The sequence below is a fragment of the Carcharodon carcharias genome, chromosome 10 (assembly GCF_017639515.1).
Source record: "Carcharodon carcharias isolate sCarCar2 chromosome 10, sCarCar2.pri, whole genome shotgun sequence".
Taxonomy (NCBI): Eukaryota; Metazoa; Chordata; class Chondrichthyes; order Lamniformes; family Lamnidae; genus Carcharodon; species Carcharodon carcharias.
The window spans coordinates 54,272,479-54,291,343 of record NC_054476.1 but is presented as its reverse complement, the minus strand read 5'-3'; the positions used below and the strand labels follow the sequence as shown (position 1 = coordinate 54,291,343).

Sequence of the window (18,865 nt, the reverse complement as noted above, 5' to 3'; positions counted from 1 at the left end):
TTTGTCTGGGACTGTTAAAATCAATTTTGTTCTTACTGTTGCCTTAACGGAGGTGTAACTGGAATTCAGATTAATTAGGGGATTTAGGAGTTATTATAATTGAAATTTATAGAGCAATGTATGTGCTTAAAATATTTTCTTCTATTAATAAATATTTAACTTAATTTTGTAAAAAAAACCTCTAAGATTCGGTGGATTTGTTACTACTGAATTCAAGGTATGCACCTCAAAATAAAATACAATAAAACAGTGTGGCAGCTGTTTCAATTTTCCTTCTGGGATTTGAGCAGCTCGACATTTACCATCCGTTGTGCCATAACAATAGACTAAATACCGTAGAAAACAAACTTGCAGCTCAGTTCTCTGCCATGGGCAGATTAATGTAACCCAGATGATTTTGATTTGAATAAAGCCAAGATAGTCTTATTTTGGGCCCGGGGAGATTTTGTTAATTATAAAGTAGTGATTTAAAGACAGTAAACTATTTATTTTTTTTTTTGTGAGGGGTTATCGTAGCGTATTATATTAGTGCTATTTGTTCACTTGTTCATCTATTATTCAATAAGATCATTTACCAATTAAAGCCTAAAGCAAGGTCTGAAATGATGCTCCCCCACTTCTCAAAGATGTGAGAAAGATCCTGTGGATGCACGGGAAATTTCCATTAATTAAAAAATAAAAGTTTCTATTCATTAGTCTGGGCACGTTATTAAAAGCTTATCTAGATATTAGGCCCATTGAAGATACTGTCAAGACTGAAGGGAGATAAGCCTTAACCGTAGGAGTAATGTATGAAATATGAGGGTAGATCTTAACTTTTGGACAACCAATCAGTGAAGACTGCTCCCCATCCTGGCTTTGAAGGGATCAGAACCATTTTGAGGCCCAGGCCTCATTAAAGTTGAACAAGCGAACTGCCCATCTGAAATAAGCATCACACCACTGCTCACCTGATTCAGGGTGGTGCAATATCATGAGGCTTCACAGCCACTTGGCCGGCAACAAGTTAAATTCTAGGTGAGATCACACTTGCGGAGGAGTGGAAGCTTGGGCTGGCAGCAAAATAATATATAACTTGCCCTTGTCTGGGGTCTCCTCAGCTGTATCCCTGGTAAAATTGGTTAGAGAGGATACTGGGTACCATCTGATCACATCTGGCCTGATATGGTAATTGGGGTCCTATGTATGTCCTAGGACCCCAATTTGTATATTAAAAGATAACTACTGCCTAAAACAGCTGAGAACTTCAGCCACTCATCATTAGGCCCCTGTAAAAATAATAGCAGAGAGAGCATTGCTGTTTATGGAATATTAAATCCACTGGCACTATCAACACTGATTTTGCTACGTTAAAATCAACACCACAAGCTGAATAACCTGGAGTAAGAAGAGCAGGAATAAGTGTATTCTCCACTAAGTAGTTTATGATTATTTGAAGAGAGTGATTTCAAATGAATGTGAATGCCCCAAGACAGACAAATATGGCTGTAGCCACAACTGCAGCCTCAGAGCAGCATTGGCGTTACCAGTGGTTATGAAAGTGACCCTGGCCATGAAACTTTATGTGCCATGCTCTTTCCAGGCCGCCTTTGCCAGAGAGAAGCAGGTGAAGCCAGCATGGAGCTTAAAGAGGATTATAGTTTCCCCTACAATGTAGGGTGTATTTGAATACACATGGGTTACTTTGTGCATGTCTCATATCAACTCTCAGATGTACCATACATAGAAGAATTACACTCCCTCAAAATCTAGTTGGTGTATGACCCTACAAAAAGCATAATGCAGATCATTGGCAGCTTTCCTGGCAGCAGTGATGATGTCTTCATTCTGTGACAGTGGATGTACAATTTGTAGTTGAACCACTAAGATAACCCAGAGGGTGGTTGCTCGGAGGGGGGGTGGGGGGGGGTGGAGGGCGGGGGGGAATGTGTGGGGGTGTGCAGGGACTATCCTTTAACAACAATGCACATATCTCCTCTACAACCTACATACACGAGTAGCATGCAAATAACGAAAGCCATGCTGCCACACAAAATGTAATAGAGAGGTTATTAGGGTGCTTAAACAATGCTTCTGCTACCTGGACTCTTCTGGAGGAGCTCTATAGCACTTGGCAGAGCACTTGTCAAGAATCATGATGGCCTGCTGTAATTGCAAAATCTCACCAATAGAAGGGCACAGCCCTTGCCAACAGCTATATAACAACCAACTGAGGAGGACGAACAGGAGGAAAAGAGGAGGCAACCAATGGCCAGGTTGTCGAGGATTGACATATTTAACCATGGCATCAGTAAATGGGATCCCAATTTCCCATTTACTAACAGTCCCACACCTTGTCTCCCCTCTGTGCTGACCATCACAGCATCCACTTGTCCATAATGCAAAAATCAGTGCTACCACAACATAAATATTCCAAACCAAATTTGTAGATCAAACCACGCCATATTGCAACAAGTGTCAACTAATCATTTGTAGCTGCCCCAGTGGACTCAAATGGCTGGCAGAAAGCTGATGATTTTTGGTGAGTGAGACTGCAAGTGGCCTTACAGGGCAACTTTGAGCAGCTCTTGCCCTAGAAGGAACATTTCAGATTGTGTCATTTTGGCTTGGTGGCATCAGTCAGGGCTAGCTAGCTGGCAGGCAACAGTAAGTACATTGGCGGAGTTACAGTGGTGGGAGCATGAATGGTGTCATCATGAGGAAGGACAGCAGGTTCTTGCTCAACAGAACCACTGTCGTTTCCAGGGTGATGCTTCACCAATCCTAGTGATGCATTGGAGGACAGATTTCTGGACTGCTTGACACACTACAAACCGTTTTGAACACTGGTATCCTCAACCATGATGGCAGTAGTCTGAGCTGATCTAGCAATGACTTCAGTCTGAGCTTCTACTGCAGCAATCAGATGTTGGCTTTCTTCTGCTTGTGCTGCAATAGAAGCTGAAACATCAGACTTGGGTTTGGCATCCTGGATTAGATGAGCTCCAAGCTCTGTTTAAAGCCCTGTGTCAAGTTGGTGCTGTATTCCTCCATGTTCCATAAAATTGACCACAGGCTATCTAGTAGGCCAATGCACTAAGCTTTTCATTGTGCACACACATCCGCCTTCTTCCATAGGCCACTTTGTGAAAGTCTCACCTAATAGGTGCAGTAGAACTTGTGTGACCTTATCCTCTAACAGGTTGGCAACTGTGTTACCATTATCACCTGCCCTTGTTTGGACCTCTTGTGCGGGTGTCTCACTATGTAGATACCTCCTCTAAGCTACCTTCCTAAGTACATGCAGCATCAGTATCTGAGCTGGTGGCCGAGAGTGTGAGAGTGAGTGAATGTGCTTCTTCTTCACTGTCTTTCTGCTCTTCTGCCTCTTGCTCTTCCACCACTGCCAGGCCAGGTGGAGCCCTTGCATATCTGAAATGCAAAAGGCACAAGGGTAGAGTTGTGAGGGGCAGGAGAGAGGGAATGACAAGAGCTGCATGCTTTCACCATCTGCATCTTGTAAACCAGAGGAAACTATGGAATGAGGGGGAAAATGAGGTGTGAAAAAGAGGATTAAGTATGAGCATGCTATCATGTTGATGGTTATAACCAAGTCACTGACCATGGCCTCAGTCATTGCCTCTCTAAAATGACAACCACCATCTCTTCCATGGGAAACAGACATGCAGCCGTGCCTGTATCCCTCCAGTTAGATACTGCTTCCTCTGGTAGGATAAAGTATTGGGCAGGAGAATGTCTATGCTTATTTAAATGGACTTCCAGAAGGCATTTGATGAAGTTCTTTATAAGAGACTGTTAATTAAAGTCGACACTCATAGGATTGAAGGTAAATTATTGAACTGATTAGGAAATTGGCTGAATGGCAGTCAACAGAGGGTGGGGATAATGGGCAGGTGCTGGCAGAATGTGACACCATCTCATCTCCAAACCTCCCCTTTCTCTCTAAAGTCCTTGAAAATGTTGTTTCTTCCCAAATCCATTCCCATTTTTCCTAGAACTCGATGTTTGAATCCCTCCATTCGGGGTTCCCTTACTCCCACAGCACTAAAATGGCTCTTAGCAAAGCCACAAATGATGCCCTATGTGACTGTGACAAAGCTAAACTTGCCCTCCTTGCCCTTCTGAACCTGTCTGCAGCTTTTGTCATGGTTGGCCACACCATCCTCCTCCAGTGCCTATCCAGTGTCATCCAGCTGGGTGGGTCTGCTTTCAAGTGGTTTGATTCCTATCTCTCCAATCCAGAGACATAGAATCACTTGCAATGGCTTCTTTCCTGTTCCTGCGCCGTTACCTCTGGTGTCCCCCCAAGGATCTATCCTTAGCCCTCTCCTATTTCTCATCTACATGTTGCCCTAGGTGACATCATTCAAAGGCAGGATCTTAATTTTCACATGTATGCTGACGACACCCATCAAGCAATGTCTTGATTTTAAAATCCTCAACATTATCCTCCCTTGCCTTGCTCCTCCCCATCTCTTTAATCATTTCCTACCCCATAACCCTTCAACATATGTGGGCTCCTCTAAACCTGACCTCTTGTGCATTCCCAGTCATAGTTGCTTCACCACTGGTGGCCCTGCTTTCAGTTGCATTGGACCAAAGATTTGGAATTGCCTCCCTACACTTCTCCACCTCTCAGCCTCATTAATACCTCTATGTGGCTGGGTGTCATACTTTGCGTTATAAAACCCTGTGAAGTGCCTTGGGATGTTTTATGATATTAAAGACACTACATAAATATAAGTTGTTGTTGTGTCCTGCAAGAATGTGTGTTGGGGCCTCAACCCCATAATTATTAATCACTTAGTTGATAGGATAGAAAGCCACACATTCAAATTTGCTGATGATACAGATAGTGGGTATTATAAGTGGTGTAGATGAAAGATTAAGATTACAAAGAGATAGATATTAACAGATTAAATAAATGGGCAAAATTACAGAAAATGGATTTCAGTGTGGGCAAATGTGAGGACCTAAAAGCATAGAACAGCACGCTCTCTAAATAATGAAAAGCTAAAAAACAGTGAAGATCCAAAGAGAGTTGGGCGTGCAGCTACACAGATCATTAAAATGTCATGAACAGTACAGAAAATAATTTAAAAGGCTGATGTAATTTTGGCGTCATGTTTCGAGGATTAGAGTACAAAGGAATAGAAGTCATGCTTCAGCTACACAAATCCCTGATTAGACCACATCCGGAGTACTATAAGCAATTCTGGACCCCACAACTTAGGATGGATGCATTGGCCTTGAAAGGAGTGCAGGTAGATTTACCAGAATGATATCTGGACCCCAAGAGTTAAATTACAAGGAGAGATTACACAAACTAGTATTCCCTGGAATTTATAAGATCAAGGGCTGACTTGATTGAAGTTTTCAAGATCTTAAGGACAACATATTGTGTAAGTAGAAAGAAACTATTGCCTCTGTTTGGGAGTCTATGGGGCATACCGATAATCAAAAAATTAGACCCAGACCTTTCAGAAGTCGAACTAATAAATACTTGTACAAACAAAAGGTGTAGAAGTTGGGAAAACTCTTTCACAAATGGCAATTGATGCTAGATCTATTGTTAAATTTAAAACTGAGATTGATGAATTGTAAACTAAAGCTGTTTTGGGATTTGGGGCAAAGGCAGGTTTGTGGAGTTAGGTCACGTATCAGCCATGATCTCATTGAATGGTGGAAGAGGCTCAAGGTGCTAAATGGACTAATTGTTTTCTTTCTTGCTCAGACTGACCATAGCTGTTGTGTCCAATTTCAAGTTACTGCGTTTTCATGAGCCTCATTTAAAAACAGTCAAAGCAGAGATGTGCAACCAATGCAAAGCTTTAATGGTGCACTGAAATAGATTATAATGCTTTTTGTCTTGACTCTAATCTTTGTTATTTTTTCCAATTGTCTTCTTTAGGTGGAATTGTGAGGGGAGATCAAATAATGGCTGTCAATGGAAAGATTCTCACTGATGCCACCCTACATGAAGCCCAGACGACACTGGCAAAGTCTTGGAATAGTGGCGGTGTAAGTATTCTTATCCTTCATATTGGTTATTTAATGTGTGACCAAAAAATAACCTAGTAACATTTTTAATAAAGGAACAAATTGGATCCAATTCAATTAACTTCAGGCACAAAATTCACTATTTTTGTGCCCTCCCTGCAGAAAAACCTCTATTTACTCATGGTCCACAAATATAGTTAAGTTTCGCTAATAACACTCAGGTCTACCTGATCACCATATCTTTTGAACTCTCTACTTCCTGTGTTGTGACACTCTTCTCTAACATCCAATCTTGGATGAGCTGCAACTGTACATTGGGAAGACCGCCATTGTATTGGCCGCCTGTAACAAACTTCATATTCAACCAATGATTCGAATCCCTTCTGTAGCCACTGTTTCAGGCTGAACCAGACATTTTGTAACTTCAACGTCCTATTTAATGTAATGATGAGCTTCTAAACTCATATCTTTCTCAACCACGAACACTGCCTACTTTCTGCCACCAAAACTCTGCTACTCATATCCTTATCCAACATTTTGTCCTGCTCGCCCTTCACTTGCATTGTATTATGTTCCCCAACTTCCCTTAACACCGGTTTCTTTGACCAAACTTTTTGTCTCACATCCTAATATCTCCTCCTTTAGCTCAGTTTTTTTTTGTTATTACACCACAGTGAAGCACATTTGGATGCTTTCCTATACTAAGGCCATAGACATGCAAATTGTTATTGGCCTGGATTTTGTGGTGGAATTAATGGTTAAGCCATCAGTACTCCCCATTATTAAGGAGTAAATCAGGCAGCAACTTCCAGCCGCCATACATGTGCAATGAAACATGGAAATCATGAAGTTTTTGATTGATTTGCCCTGCTTCTCTACAAGCTTTGCTGCACTGCTATCTCGCTGAGAAGTTTAGCATTCAAATACATGAAGAGCATAAGATTGCTGTACTTACCCACTAGATATTCATTAAGCATGCTGGCAAAAGTTAGGGCTTGTCTATTCAAGTGTAAGTGACACTAAAAGTTTACTTTTAGAAGTATGGAATCTCATTCCTTCAGATTATAATTATTGTAGCAGATACTTTTAAAAATTAAAGTAATTTTATTTAACTTTGTTCCATTTCTCTCTCTCTTTTAATGCCATCTTTATTTCATTTTATTCTGCTTCATGCACATGATTTAATATTGAATTAAATATAATTAAATTTCCTGGTTTAGACACTGCGGGTGGAATTTTCCTCTCCAGCCTGGGCGGGTCTGAAAAATTTGGAGGGAGGCCAAAAATAGGAAACCTGCCGGTGGGAAAACAGCCTGGAATTTTCCCTCACCGCTTTCATGGCATGATAATCTTTTAAATGAAAACAATTAAACCAAATCAACAAAATTGGGATAAATCAGGCACAGCCCCAATTCAGGTCAGCTGTAAAACCAAGGACAAAAATTTAAAGGAACCTTACAAACTTTAAATCAAAATGTGATTAAAGGGGTCAACAAAACACCCCAGTCCCCGCGGTGCCCACCAAGCACGGAAGGCCTCGAGAGTGCCAGCAGACACCGCGTGCTCCCTCTCCAGGGACATCCGGCAGCGAACGTAGCCGCGGAAGAGGGACAAACAATCGGGCGGGACTCCCCCGTCGATCGCCCGCTGCCTGGACCTGTTAATGGCCAACTTGGCCAGGCCCAGGAGCAGGTTCACGAGGAGGTCCTCCTCCTTCCCGACCCCCTTCCGCACCGGGTGCCCATAGATCAGGAGCGTGGGGCTGAAGTGCAAACAAAACATCAATAAAAGGTTTTTCAAATAACTAAAAAGGGAGTGCAGCCTACAACACCCTATGTATACATGGTCCACGGACTCCACAAGACCGCAAAAAGGGCACGTGTCCTGAGAGTCCGTGAACCTATGCATCCTCTTATTATAGGGAACTGCTGCATGCAACACCCTCCAACCCAGGTCCCCGATAGAAAGGGGGAGGACACCTCCGGCATGTCGGTTTTCCCTATGATCCATAGCAGGAACCTCATTTGCCTGCATTACCAGGAATGCTCATTAAAAACACTACTCACCAGAAGCACGTAGCTCCTCCAATCTAGCAGAACATCAGTCAGAAATTAGACCGGTCTGAATCACTTTTGGAAGTAAATGGCGTGCAGCTGTCAGCTCTCACTTCACTCATGACTTCAAGGTGAGTGCAACACTCAAAGCCTACCTGCAACAGCGCCACTCCGGGTTCTCACCAATGTCAGTGAGATGCTACACTGATGGGGGTGTAGGATTTCTTTCCTCACTGACTTCCTCCCTTGTCCAGGAGGGTGTTATCTGGGGCTCAGGCAGGGAAGCAACCCAGACAGAGACTGGGGTGGGGAAGTAGAGGGAAGAAGACACGGGACAATAGGCAAAGGTAGGTTTGGGGGAGTTGGGGGTTAAGGAGGGATGGAGACACGGGAGAAAATGGGCAAAGGTTGGTTTGGGGGATTGGGGGGAAAGGAGGGCGGGAGACATGAACAATGGGCAAAGGTGGGCTGGGCACATAACTACACAAATTGGAGGGGAAGCACGCAGACTCAGGACTATGAGTGGGGGTAGTGGTTGTGTTAGTTTGGCACAAGAAGGTAAGATTTGGATTTCCAGAAGGCATTTGATAAGGTGACACATCAAAGATTGTTACAGAAAATAAAAGAGCATGGTGTAGGGGGTAACATATTAGCATGGATAGAAGATTGGCTGGCTGGCAGAAAGTAGAGAGTATGCATAAATGGGTCATTCTCTGATTGGGATGGGACGAGTGGAGTCCCACATGGGTCTAGACTGGGGCCTCAACTTATTACAATTTACATCAATGACTTAGATGAGGGGAGTGAAGACATGGTAGCTAAATTTGCAGATGACACAAAGATAGGTAGGAAAGTATGTTGTGAAGAGGACATGAGGTTTCAGATGGATATAGATAGGTTGAGTGAGTGGGCAAAGACCTGGTAAATGGAGTTTAATGTGGGAAAATGTGATGCTGTTCACTTTGGCAGGATGAACAAAAAAGCAAAGTATTACTTAAATGGAGAACGGCTGCAGAATTCTGAGATACAGAGAGATCTAGGTGTTGTAGTACACGAGTCACAAAAAGTTAGTATGGAGGTACAGCAAGTAGTTAAAAAGGCTAATGGAATGGTTCTCCTTTATTATGAAAGGGATTGAACATAAAAGGATGTTAAGCTTCAGTTATACAGGGCATTGGTGAGACCACACCTTGAATACCTTGTGCAGTTTTGGTCTCCTTATTTAAGGAAGGATGTAAATGCATTGGAGGTGGTTCAAAGGAGGTTTACTAGACTGATACCTGGAATGAGTCGGCTGTCTTATGAAGAAAGGTTGGACAGACTGGGCTTGTTTCCACTGGAGTTTAGAAGGGGATTTGATTTGATTGAAGTATACAAGATCCTGAACAGCCTTGAGAAGGTGGACGTCGAAAGGTTGTTTCCTCTTGTGGGTGAGTCCAGAACTAGGGGGCACTGTTTTAAAATTGGGCGTCACCCTTTTAGGACAGCGATGAGGAGAAATGTTTTCTCTGAGGGTTGTGTGACTTTGGAACTCCCTACCTTAGAAGATGGTGGAGGCGGGGTCATTGAATATTTTTAAGGCAGAGGTAGATAAATTCTTGTTAGGCAAGGGAATCAAAAATTATTGGGTTAGATGGGAATGTGGAAATCAACACACAAGATCATCAGCCAAGATCTTATTGAATGGCAGATCAGGCTCAAGGGGCCGAATGGTCTACTCCCCTTCCCATTTCTTATGTTCTTATGCCTTATGCTTGCACAAAGACTCATGGAGGTAGGGGAGGGTAAAGGATTGCACATGAGGGACAGGTTGCACAGAGACTCATGGAAGGTGGAGGGACACTGTGTTGTCAGCAGTCAGGTGGTCTCGTCTATAAGTGACCGTGCACACAGCCTCGAAGTGGGAGGGGTGATATCCAAAGTGTGCATTGGGACATCTACAGTTATGGTTTCAGGTGGAGGATTAGAATATCAGCCACAATGACAGTGGGATCCAGGATTATTGGAGGAGGCTAGAGGATAACAGGAGGCATCTCTACCTGCACACTGTGGGATTCCAGGAAGATTGGAGGGACAGTAGCAGTCATGGAGGGAGGGTTAAAGTTGGTCTCATAGTAGAATCTGAGCACCACCATCTTGGCAAGTTGAAGTTATGGCGCAGTCAGAGATCGAAACTGGAAAAGCATCTGGACAAGAGGGGTTGGAATCAGTGTGGGAGGAGCCCAGGGCTGCACAAGAGGCCCCATTTCATGGGGTAGCCTCAACCTGCTTGTGCTCAAAACATTGAAATGAAGTCAGATATGAGAGAAAAGTGGAAGATCACTATGAGAAGGCTCCATTGGAGCCATTGCCATTTTTAGCACTCTAAAGAGAGACTGCAGATATCATTGGCTTCAGAATGCAGTCGCTCCATTTGAGCAAAGACAGAGCGGTATGTGAGAATGTTAATGAGGGTAAGCATCAAAGGGGCACAGCTGCTGCATATGTGCCACATCATCAATGAAAGCTTGTAACTCTTTCGAGTACAAACCCGTTTCCATCTGTTTCAGATGAAATTACATTGTTTCATGGTTTGCCATTGTGAGATTTGAACTCTTGATCTTGGGGTTACAAACCCAGTACCATAACCACTTGGCTATTAGATGCATATGCACAATGCTTTCAAATGACGAGACCATTCTCGTGAACAGCAAGCGTATTTACAAAAGTGCATGATACTTACAATGATTTAACATCCGTGACCCAGAAGTGAAATCATAGTTTCTTTATTTTTCTAACCCTCCCATTACGTCTAGGTACAGCCACGACATCTGCAGCAGAGGTGGAGACATCCTGCAGACTGATACACCTTGTTGTTTTTTGTTACTTTGATGACTATCCTCTAGAGGGTTGGGAGCTGGAGGGCTCCGGCCAGCTTTAGGTGTCCTGCTGTGGGGCAGGTGCACTCTCCTTGGCCTGCGGAGCTGTAGCTGATGGGGTCACAGGCAGAGGGGATTGGGATCGGCAGGACACTCTCACAGTCACATGGGTGGATGGCCCTGGGTTGTCCAGCTGCTGGTCGTCCTCCCTGTGGGTGCCCAAGGATTCTTGCCTGACTCCCTGGGGAAAAGGAGTACCTGGAAGGAGGTCAAAGGCAGAGGACTAAATATTTGCTAGCTCCTGTTTTGAAGCATGGAGGTCACAATTCACACCACTCTGTCCACTCCTGGTGCCATTGAGGTAGGCAACCAGGCAAATTTTGAACTGCTTCCTCCTCTCCATGATTGTAGTGTTCAGCTGATCCTGCTGACTGGCTGAATGCTCAACAGGGAGCCCAGAGGCACATGAGGCTAGCACATGTTCCAGCTAGCCTCCAACTCCTAAAGGCACTCTGACTCTCTAAAAGGGAGCTGCACTGACTGAAAGCGGGCAGTTACTGACTGAAACAATGCAATTGTCTGTAATTGGAACCAAAGAAAATGGAACATCAGGACAGAGAAAGAGCTCCCAGGTACCTGGATGCAGGGCTGGAGGCTGGAGGCAGTCCTGAAGGCTGACAGGATGAGACGGGCCATGTTTCTGCAGAGGGCCAGGAAGCCCTCATGGAATACCCTTTGAAGGAATAGGAGTGGATGAGCAAGGAGGTCAATCCTCAGAGTCTGGGCACAAGGACCTGGCAATAGTGCTGAAAGAAGTTTAATGATCTCACATAGGTGGTCAAGGTCAGTCAATGCATCTTCAAAGGACATCTCCAACCACCAAACCACCAACCCTCATGCTGCTCATTGCCACCACACACCCATCTGCAGTTCCTGGCATTCAAAACTAGACCTAACATAATCAGTACTGCACCTCATCCTCACATCTTCCAATAACACCAGACTCACACCTACCTCTTGCTGCTTCCACATACCTTCAGCAATTCAGCTATTTTAGGAATATCAACCAAAAGCATTGCAACACAATAACTGACATTCTTTCCTCTTTCTTGCAGAACAAGGTCATCCACTATAGAAGGAAGCAACAGAGAATAAGCTGGAAACTGGTGCACCTGCATCCTCTAAATAGATGATGCTCCTCTAGGGTGCCAGCTGGGCAGGACCCGAAGTATCTGGCATCATAAAGAACATTCAGGATGACAGCATGTTCCTGTCTTATGCTTCTTTTCAACTCCCACCTCACCATCATCCTGCTATCTGTGAATTGCAAGTTACAGATGGTATGACCTTGAATCTCTTGCTTTCCAACCTGCCCCCTTCCCTCAACTGTGCCTTTCTGATTTTCTGCTTTTAGTTACCCAAGAACAGCCAGCTGACCAACCACAATAGCCTCAGGAGAAAGGATGAGAGCAACACATACCAGTGATGAAGAAGCCCAGTCACTCAATCTCACACACACAGCCACCAGCTCAGATACTGGCACTGTGTGAACTGTAGAGGCTGACATAGAGTTGGTATCAGTTCTTGGTGTGTCACCAGGCATGAGTGGCTTACAGCCAGGCCAGGGGATGGATAACACATACTCATGTGCTTGTTCATCGGAGGGCAAGGTCACAGATGAGGCCAGCTACCTGGACTCAGATATGGTCTTTGATGAGGCGGTGTATAGGAGGATACTGATGGGAATGCACACTGAGATGCTTGGTGCCTTGATAAGCCTGTTAAACAGCCTCCTGTCACCATCAAGGAACTTGAAAGAGTCCAGCTCCAGCATAGTTGAAGGCATCACATAAAGCTTGGAGCCTATCTTTCTATCATGAAAGTAGTGGTCAGATCCATGACTGCAGTTGTGGGCCCAGCCATGATGCAGTGTCTGCTAGCCACTGTCTCAGCTTCCACTGCAAGATAGGTGGAAGCTACCCAGCATCTCAGTGCTGCAGTGGAAGCTCAGAGGTAGGTCATAAGATCCCTGCTTGGTGCATTGCAGTCTCAGACTGCTGCCATCATGAGCCACATAAGGAGGTATTTGAACAGATGTCCAAAAGCTAGGTCAAGCAGGAAGGTTTTAAAGAGTATGTTAAAAGAGGAAAGGGAAGTAAAGGGGCAAAGAAGTTTAGGGAGAATTCCAGAGTCATGGCCCAGGCAGCTGAAGGCACAGGTGCCATGCTGGAATGATTAAAATTAGGGATGCTTAAGAGGCCAGAACTGTAGAAGCAGGTTACACTGATTGAGATGTCCAAGAACATTGGAGTATTTGGAAACAAGGATGAAACTTTTAGCATTGAGGTGTTGCCAGCCTGTTCATCAAAGTGGATCAGCAAGGACAAGAGTGCTGGATGAGCAGGACTTTGTGTGACTTAGGAGGCAGGCAGTAGAGCTTTGGATGGCATTGGAATAATCAAGTCTAGAGGTAACAGAGGCATGGTAAGGGTTTCAGCAACAAATGACTGAGATGGGCGGAGTCAGGCAACGTTACAGAGATGAAAATCAGCAGCCTTAGCAATGGTGCAGATATGTGGTTGGAAATCCATCTTGGGATCAAAAATGACACCAAGGTTGCAAGCAGTCTGGCTCAGCCTCATACAGTTGCCTAGGAGAGGAATGGAGCTGATTACTAGGGAACCGAGTTTGTGGCAGGCACTAAAGACCATAATTGGATGTGCATGGTACCCTTTCACCCTAAGTTTAGCACTGACCATATTATGCTTTGTTCAAGCAATCTGTTGCTTAGTTTAATTTACCATAAAACACCATAAATCTATTGGAAGTAAATTAGAACTGTTAAAATACCCCAGAAATTCCTTTCTATAAAGCTCCAGTGCAAGAAATTGTGAGGAATCCAACACTAAGTGTTTTGGTCCCAATTCCTAAAACCTGATGCTGGGTGGCCACGCCATTGGTACTGGAAATCCTTGGATTCTTTGTTCATTCCTCTGGCAAGACATTGACCAATTGATGCATGATAGTGAAACCGGGTCCTGTCATCAACTGACATGCCCAGACACTTTCAGGAATTAACTGGATTCCAATCAAGGGTAGGATCAGGCTGATTTTCCCTTTTCTGACTCTTAGGAGATTTAGTTTATGTTTTTCGCTCCTTTCAAAGCCCAGCTGAGACCACTTAAGTCAGCACAAGCCTCATTCTTCCTGGTCTCTAAATGGCTGCTTTTGTCCATTAGAGAGACATCAAAAACCTTTTTTCAATAGTAACTTAAACCTTATTTTATTACCAACGGTAAAGCTGTTGTATTTCTGTTGCAGGACTGGATAGACCTTGTTATTGCTGTGTCCCCACCAAAGGAATATGAAGATGAAGTGTAAGTTTAAGTTTATAGCCAGACTTTGGCGAATCTCTCCCTCGTGCAGTATTAATTGATTATGCAAATTACCATTTTTATATTCATCTTTAAAATATTTTCTCTTTTTAATGTCACCACTCTACCACTAACTGCTCTTCAAAAGAAAGAACAGGCAAATGACTTGTCTCTAGGCCTCCACAAATACTGCTGTGAAAGAAGCCAGTGGAAAATGACCTGCAGCCCGAGTTGGGGTGAGGACGGGGAGGGAGGAGGATGGAGGTACAATGTGCTTGTCACCTAACTGCCCTCTGAAGTGGCCTAGTTATATCAAACTGCTAGTGGTTCCAGAAGAAGACCCAGCACAACCTTCTTAGGGCTATTAAGGAAGGCAATAAATACTGGCCTTGCCAGCAATACTCACATCCTATGAATGAATAACTTTTTAAAAGCTGTTAATCTTAAATGAACACCAACTACTGAACCCATTGTGTGAATAGGTATCATAAGCAAATCATGAACACGGAGTTCTGTGGCTCAAACAAACATGCAGGTTCCTTGAACAGAACAGTGTATTATGGGTAATGTCAAGGCTTAGAAGTAAGTTGGCAATGATACCTTGCACATCTGTCACCCTGACTTCAGGAAACATGAAGTTTCTAGCAGGGATTGGCTTTCATTTAAATCTTCATTAATTTTAAGTGAAAATCTGCGGTTGCTTAAATGTATGTAGCAGGCACATCAATAAACCAGGCTTTTAGTTACCTCTTAATCAATAGTTGATGACAAAGCAGCTGAATCCTGTTATGTCCACTACATGTATTAAAATGTTGTTGCATCGTTAAAGTTGAGGGCAGTGAGACTTACATTGCTATTTGTTGTGCACTGAGGATAATTTTTTTTTGTTCATTCACGAAATGTGGGCTTCGCTGGCTGGGCCAGCATTTATGTCCATCCCTAATTGCCCTTGAGAAGGTGGTGGTGAACTGCTTTCTTGAACCGCTGCAGTCCATGTGGTGTAGGTATACCCATAGTGCTGTTAGGGAGGGAGTTTCAGGATTTTGTCCAGGCTTTAGTTATCTCTTAATCAACAGTTGACGACAAAGCAGCTGAATCCTATGATGTCCAATACGTGTGTTAGAATGTTGTTGCATCATTAAAGTTGAGGGCAGTGAGACTTACGTTGCTATTTGTTGTGCACTGAGGATAATTGACTGTGTTTGGACCAGACAGTACAGCTCAGTTTACAACTTTCTGCTGAACCTGATAACCATTATCAACTGATCCTCAACAATGTCTAGGTAGCTGATACTGTGCAGTATTTCTGTTGTTTTGGATCAATTGTTCTTAGGATGGTGCACCTCCTATGCTTTCTGTGCCCCAAGTCGCCACTGCTGCTGCTAAACTGACAAGTAACTCACAATTGGTGCTTCATTCGTCTGTCGAACTGAAAACTCCCACGTGCTCTCCTATCACTGCTGTAGTAAAGTGCTGCAAATTCACCACCATAGCACCCATAATTTTGGTGCTGCATGCACCATTTCATGTCCAAAATGGCATCAGTACCATATACCAGTTTAACTGCAGCCACACTACCCGCATTTTGAATAGGTCAGTTCTAGAAGCATGTGCTGGAAGTAGGCAGATTGTGATTTCCTTCAGCATGAAAAGCTGATTTGACTCTAGCAGTGCCATTTGCAACCGCAATGGTCCAGCTGGTGCCTGCTCTTAACCTTGCACACTTGACATGCATTCAGCAATAGGAAGGATTCCCACCAGCACTGTTTAAAGGGATCACCAACTATTCTCAGGTTAGTTGCTGATTGATTTCTATGGGCTGCTGTTGAGTTAGTACAAACCAGCCAATACTTCTTTTGTCATTTAAAGTTGGCAGAGTTCAAAGTGGTTCTAACTTTAAGAGTTCTGCTCAGACCACTTGCTCCCAGCCATGGGTGGTGTTATTTATGTCTTGCTTGCCTGCTCAAAGAGAGGGCGAAGGAGGCTATATTCATCCACAGTCTTAGGGGAGCAATTCTCCCACCTAAACCTCATTGAGGAACAATGCATTAGATGCCTTCATTTTGCTAGTAAAGTGTTCATTGAAATTTGCCACCTGTTTCAAGCAGATCTGTAACATCAGAGCAGGGCAAGGATAGCACTTTTAGGCTATAGCAAGAGCCATCTCCAACGTCTCGCAGTTTGCTCTTCACTGCTGCATAATCTTGGCACTCAGTATGCAAAGGGAGACAGGCAGAGTGTGCACGTAGCTTTGCCAGGATAACAGGCTTCTCCATAGTGCAGGGCACCATTTACTGCATCTAAATTCACAGATGTAACGCAACACAAAGAGTTCCAACCTCAGTGTGCAGTTGGTGTACAATGATGTTCAGTGCATCATGCAGAAGCCTTTATTCTGCTGTACTGTCAGCATTTCAGCTGCCACAGGAGACCAGAGGATAGTTACTGGTTAATGTAGGTTATCTGCTGACCATCTGTCTCATGACTCTGATGTGCAACCCACATATACATGGACAGCATGCATTCAATGAGAGGCATGCTGTCTCACACACACTGTTATCGAGCGAACCATTGGAGTGCTTAATCACATTTCTGATACTGCCTGTTGGAGCTCTACAGTGCTCTGGTTCATCATGGCCTGCTGAATGTGACATGACTTCACCATCCATGAGGACATAGACCTTGCCACTAGGTATATGGCTAGCAGCTGAGGAAAAGGAGAGGAGGAGGAGAAGGAAAGGTGGAGGCAACCAACCTGTCACATTTCTGGACAACCTGTCCATGATTAGCTCATTTGACTGTGATACCAATGAATGCCACCCCAATTTCCCATTCAGCAATGGTCCCGCATCTTACAAACAACAACAGCATTCCTTTGGTTCAATGCTGGAATAAAGGCCACCACAAAACTAATGTTACAAACCACCTTTATTAACCAAAACTATGCCATATTGCATACAAAAGTCAACTAATTACCCTTATACATTCATTTATGCCTATCTTCCGTGCGTCATCTTCTGAAGTCTGCACAGTACAGTATCTGAACTGCTTGCTAAGAGTGAGATTGAGTTACAGTGTTTCATCAATATCTGTCTCATCTTCCTCTTGCATTTCACACTTCTGCACCACTGGCTGGCCAGGTTACGGTTCTTGGATTTATGAAAGGAGATGTGCATAAGGGTAGAGTTGAGAGGAGAGGAAAAGCATGAGGTGCATAAATAGACCATCTGTAGTTTGTAAACCAAATGAGATTGTGGGAAGAGGGGGGAATGGGATGTGAGGAGGAGGATTATTTATGAGCATACCATCATGTTTGATGCTTTCAGCCCCACTTCTGATCATGGGCTTAGTGATGACCTCCAATGATGGTGCACATGATCCCCTCGACTGGGGTAAGAACATGCAGCCATGCCAGTCCCCCACTGGTTAGCTCCTGGTGAATGCGGTTGTCCTGCAAGAGTGAGGGAAGTGCGTCAGTGAATGTGGTGCAATGTGCTTTATGTGCAGTGCTGTACCTATCATAGTCAAATAGCTGGCCAAGTGTAAAAGCTATGAGGCATGCAATAGTTCTAAGTTTGTGAAGTTGAGGTGAAGCTATGAATGTGATGTATGGTTCAAGATTGGTAGCAGATGTTGGTGGGTGAGTGATAGGGGTGTAGTGCACTGAGCAGTGTATGAGGCTAGTGGTGCAGTTGATGGGATATAACATTTGAAGATACATTTACTGACCTTCACAATTCATGTGAGATTATTGAAGTTCTTGCAGCACTGCATCCAGGTCCTTGAGGCTACACCTGCGACTTAGCAATCTGGTCCCACTGCCTTCTCGTGACCCTCTGGATAGAGGATGACTTCTCTCCTCTCATCCTCCTGCTGTACCAAGGCCTCCAGTGCTATGTCAGAAAATCTTGGCGCCCACTCTCTGTCATGTTGCACCATTCCTATGTCTTTCCTGGATCAAACTAACCTCAGGAATTATTCCCAGCCACTGGTTTTACGATGCATAGGCTAGCTTGAACTCATACCCATTCAGCAGCACATTTATTGATGGTTTCATGCTGCAATCATTTAAGTGAACAAGAAAGATGAAGTTTGCAGCTATCTACTTGGAAGCAACAGGGTTGGGTAAGTCACGCATCATGATCCCCACACCCATTTTTGATGCAGAAGTTCATTGGAGCAACTCCAGGTCTGCTCTAGAATTCAGAACTCTCTTTTTGTTTATATCGAAATCATTTTTTGCTATTTGTTTTCAGTAAAACGTTTTGTTCTTCAACCAGTATTCCAAACTGGTTACTGTTTAAGTTTGTTGACCTTGTTGATAATGTTTCTTTCTGACCTATTGATAAGTTTGGAATTGATTTGGGGTTATATGAGAGGTTAATTTGCAAGAGAAGTAAAACAGGAGTACAACCCACATCAAACCTACCCAGCTCCAGTTGTAACGGAGGCAGGAAAGGGTAGTCCCCAACCTGCTCATGGTTTCAAATGGTTGCCAAAAAGTAGTATTGGATGAAACCCTGAAACAGATCAGCTGCTGATTAATCTAAGGCTTGAATGGTAGATTGCACAGGGAGAC

The 18,865-nt window shown here is 43.8% G+C and overlaps 1 protein-coding gene across 1 annotated transcript in view; it reads left to right on the top strand.

Annotated features, from left to right (window-relative positions):
• ush1c (Usher syndrome 1C) overlaps positions 1 to 14,293 on the top strand; it is a 277,466-nt gene extending 263,173 nt beyond the window's left edge. The window contains exons 25-26 of the mRNA XM_041198034.1: positions 5,912 to 6,021; positions 14,234 to 14,293. Of these exons, the coding sequence (XP_041053968.1) occupies positions 5,912 to 6,021; positions 14,234 to 14,293 (170 nt within the window). The remainder of the gene's footprint in view (positions 1 to 5,911; positions 6,022 to 14,233) is intronic.
• The last annotated feature ends 4,572 nt before the right edge of the window (positions 14,294 to 18,865 follow it).